Source organism: Sprattus sprattus (genome assembly GCF_963457725.1).
Source record: "Sprattus sprattus genome assembly, chromosome: 10".
NCBI lineage: Eukaryota > Metazoa > Chordata > Actinopteri > Clupeiformes > Clupeidae > Sprattus > Sprattus sprattus.
In genome coordinates this window covers 2,022,689-2,027,688 of record NC_137908.1, presented here as the reverse complement: position 1 = coordinate 2,027,688, position 5,000 = coordinate 2,022,689, and the positions used below count along the sequence as shown (strand labels likewise).

General features: G+C 45.1%; 1 protein-coding gene across 1 annotated transcript in view; it reads left to right on the top strand.

The window, feature by feature from the left end:
• mdfi (MyoD family inhibitor) overlaps positions 1-5,000 on the top strand; it is a gene marked incomplete at both ends in the record, with an annotated part of 26,399 nt that overhangs the window by 661 nt on the left and 20,738 nt on the right. The window contains one exon of the mRNA XM_080846699.1: positions 1-63. This exon is cut by the window's left edge and continues 105 nt beyond it. Within this exon, the coding sequence (XP_080702825.1) occupies positions 1-63 (63 nt within the window). The remainder of the gene's footprint in view (positions 64-5,000) is intronic.

Genomic DNA, 5,000 nt, shown 5'->3' with positions numbered 1-5,000 from the left:
ACAACAACAACAACATCCTGTCCCAGCCGGACCTCAGCACCCCGAGCACCAAGCTCATCACATGTGAGTACTGACCCAACCGAGCACCAAACACACACACACACACACACACAGACACACACACACACACACACAGACACACACACACACACAAACACACACACAAACACACACACACACACACACACACACACACACACACACACACACACACACACACACACACACTCACATGTGAGTACTGACCCATCGAGCACCAAACACACTACATGATGTGAGTACTGACCCAAACACACTACATGATGTGAGTACTGACCCAGCCGAGCACCAAACACACTACATGATGTGAGTACTGACCCAGCCGAGCACCAAACACACTACATGATGTGAGTACTGACCCAAACACACTACATGATGTGAGTACTGACCCAGCCGAGCACCAACCACACTACATGATGTGAGTACTGACCCAAACACACTACATGATGTGAGTACTGACCCACCCAAACACACTACATGATGTGAGTACTGACCCAAACACACTACATGATGTGAGTACTGACCCACCCAAACACACTACATGATGTGAGTACTGACCCAAACACACTACATGATGTGAGTACTGACCCAAACACACTACATGATGTGAGTACTGACCCAAACACACTACATGATGTGAGTACTGACCCGAACACACTACATGATGTGAGTACTGACCCAAACACACTACATGATGTGAGTACCGACCCAGCCAAACACACTACATGATGTGAGTACTGACCCAAACACACTACATGATGTGAGTACCGACCCAGCCAAACACACCACATGATGTGAGTACTGACCCAAACACACTACATGATGTGAGTACCGACCCAGCCAAACACACTACATGATGTGAGTACTGACCCAAACACACTACATGATGTGAGTACTGACCCAAACACACTACATGATGTGAGTACTGACCCAAACACACTACATGATGTGAGTACCGACCCAAACACACTACATGATGTGAGTACTGACCCAAACACACTACATGATGTGAGTACTGACCCAAACACACTACATGATGTGAGTACTGACCCAAACACACTACATGATGTGAGTACTGACCCAAACACACTACATGATGTGAGTACTGACCCACCCAAACACACTACATGATGTGAGTACCGACCCAGCCAAACACACTACATGATGTGAGTACCGACCCAAACACACTACATGATGTGAGTACTGACCCAAACACACTACATGATGTGAGTACTGACCCACCCAAACACACTACATGATGTGAGTACCGACCCAAACACACTACATGATGTGAGTACTGACCCAAACACACTACATGATGTGAGTACTGACCCAAACACACTACATGATGTGAGTACTGACCCAAACACACTACATGATGTGAGTACTGACCCAAACACACTACATGATGTGAGTACCGACCCAGCCAAACACACTACATGATGTGAGTACCGGCCCAGCCAAACACACTACATGATGTGAGTACTGACCCAAACACACTACATGATGTGAGTACTGACCCAAACACACTACATGATGTGAGTACTGACCCACCCAAACACACTACATGATGTGAGTACCGACCCAGCCAAACACACTGCATGATGTGAGTACTGACCCAAACACACTACATGATGTGAGTACTGACCCAAACACACTACATGATGTGAGTACTGACCCAAACACACTACATGATGTGAGTACTGACCCAAACACACTACATGATGTGAGTACCGACCCAAACACACTACATGATGTGAGTACTGACCCAAACACACTACATGATGTGAGTACTGACCCAAACACACTACATGATGTGAGTACTGACCCAAACACACTACATGATGTGAGTACTGACCCAAACACACTACATGATGTGAGTACTGACATCTGGTCACATACTGCATCCTGCCGTGCCAGTCTCCCAGTACCCCCCCCCCCCTCTTGTGTCCACTCTTGCTGTGTCCCCACTGGCTTTTACAGTCCCGTAAGGAAGTGGACACACCAACATCATTAACGTCACCAACACCATGGGTCAAGTGTTACAGGACAGTAAGACGGGGGACACACCAACACCAACACCATGGTACTGAAGGCCTGTTTCTACACTTTCAGTCTGGAAATGGAATATAACCGGTCCTAGACCTCTTCGCTTTGTCCTGAAAAGGATTAAATGATTGCACGTCCCTCCTTTTAAAGAATCTTCGCTGTGGGATCAATACTTCTTACTGGTTCATGTGTTTGACCATGGCTGGGACTTTTTTGTCATGAGCATTGTCACCAAATATTTAGTTGATTGCAAGAACATGCTTTCAAGACGACCTTGATGTTTGTGGTCTATTGATTGGTAAGCGCAGACACTCGCATTCTTTACTCAACCACTAAAGCAAAATGGCACATTTGTGTTGTGAGGTGGTTGTGTGTTGTATCATGTGTTGTGTTGTGAGGTATTTGTGTGTGTGTGTGTGTGTGTGTGTGTGTACGTTGTGTGTGTGTGTTGTATCATGTGTTGTCTTGTGAGGTGTGTGTGTGTGTGTGTGTGTTGTGTTATGCCGTACCGTGTTGCTGTGTGGCGTTGCCATGAGCTTTGTGTGTGTGTGTTGTGCTTTACCCTGCCCTGTTGCTGTGTGGCGTTGTTAGGTGTGCATCTGTGGGGTGTTGTGATTTGCCGTGAGGTATTGTTTGTGTTGTGATAGTCTGTCAGGTGTGTGTGTGTGTTGTGCTTTACCATGCCCTGTTGATTAGTATGTCGTCTGTTTTGTGTGCTGTGTGCCTGCAGAGAGGTGTGTGTATGTGTGTGTGTGCGTGTGTGTGTGTGTGTGTTTGTGTGTGTGTGTGTGTGTGTGTGTGTGTGTGTGTGTGTGTGTGTGTGTGTGTGTGTGTGTGTGTGTGTGTGTGTGTGTGTGTGTGTGTGTGTGTGTGTGTGTCTATGTGCTGTGTGTAGGGTCTGCATTGTGTGTTGTGGGGTGGACTGGCTGGCTGCCATGACCTGCGTGACTCAGACAGCGGCTACACACACACAAACACTCTCTCTCACAGACACACACACACACACGCACACACACACAAACACACTCACACACACACAGAGACAGTGTGTTTTTGAGCTCTGCAGGCTGAGTCAGTGTGTGATGTTGCGGCCCTGTGTGAACACACACCCACTCCTGGACAGAAATAGGTCAAGACAGAACGGCACGCTCACGCACACACACAATAACAGACACACACACACACAGATGCCCACACACACATACACTCACATTGACATGCACACATGCAAAACACACACATGCATGCACGCGTACTGAAACACACAAACACACACATTCACAAAGACAACACAACTTATGAGGTGGGGCACAAGCACACACACACACAAACATACAATGGACTATAACCACACACACACACACACACACGCACACACACAAACAAACATACAATAGACTACAAGCAGACACACACAATGACACACACAATGGAGAGAGTGGTAGAGAGAGAGAGGGAGAGAGAGAGAGAGACATTGATGGGCTCCTCTGGTGAAGGAAGAGAGAGAGAGAAAGAGAGCGAGAGAGGTAGAGAGAAAGAGAGAGGTAAAGAGAGAGAGAGAGAGAGAGAGAGACAGAGACATTGATGGGCTCCTTCTCTGAGGGAAGAGAGGGAGGGAGCACCTGAGCCCAAGGGTGCCCAGACAAAGGCAAACAATCGCAAACGTTTTCTAACCGTTTCAAAAACACACGGATGAACTGCTGGCGACTCCAGTACAGAGCCGGGCCCAGATACGGCAAGGATGCGTCCCGGATGCGGACCGGAGTCCAATACTGCTGAAATGGACTTCAGAACCGCACGCAGGCAAAGGTCCAGAACTGCAGTATGTTACTGGTCAGGAGATGATCATCAATCAGTGTGTGTTGATGGTTTTGCCCCAGTGAGCTTCTCTCAGGTTTGTTGGTAACTGGCCAAGGGACAGCACTTACTGTGTGTGTGTGTGTGTGTGTGTCCGTGTGTGTGCACTTACAGCAGCTTATTCTACTGCTTCCACTTCCACGTTATAAAGCATCAGTACTCAATTGTTATAAAGCATCAGTGCTTTATTGTTATAAAGCATCAGTACTTTATTGTTATAAAGCATCAGTACTATATTGTTATAAAGCATCAGTACTTTATTGTTATAAAGCATCAGTACTTTATTGTTATAAAGCATCAGTACTATATTGTTATAAAGCATCAGTGCTTTATTGTTATAAAGCATCAGTGCTTTATTGTTATAAAGCATCAGTACTATATTGTTATAAAGCATCAGTACTTTATTGTTATAAAGCATCAGTACTATATTGTTATAAAGCATCAGTGCTTTATTGTTGTCAGTGAACCATTCCGAGGCCATTTAGTCTGTGTGAGGTTAGCGATGTTATCCCTGTGCAGGTAGCGATGTCACTCTTTAATTAGATGATTCCTTTATAGCTGACTGGAAAAGTCTGTTTCTGGAAGTCATGGGACTAAAACGAGCGCTTTGTTCTTTCTCTCTCAAAGGGCAGGAGTTAAAATCAAAATGTATATTTTTATAAATGAAATGTTTTTAATGTATTTATTTTAAGATTCCATTACCTATTATCTCCAAGCCGAATATGAAATCTCTCTGTTTATGTGAGATTGTGTTAAATGCTAAACTCTAGTATTGAGACAATGCCTCTACCAATGACGAGTGGTAAGTATCTGGCTTGAGTTAAATACTTAAGGTCTTGAAATCCGAGAAGGTATAAGGTCTCGTCCTCAGAATGCTAGCCCCTAGGTTCATGTAGTCGGCTAGGTTAAGGTCTTGAGATCGGTGATTATGTTAATGTTAAGATCTTGAGATTGGTGATTATGTTAATGTTAAGGGCTATAGATTCGTGATTATATTAATGTTAAGGTCTCGTCTTCAGAATGCTAGGCACTAGGTTCATGTAGTCAGTTATGTT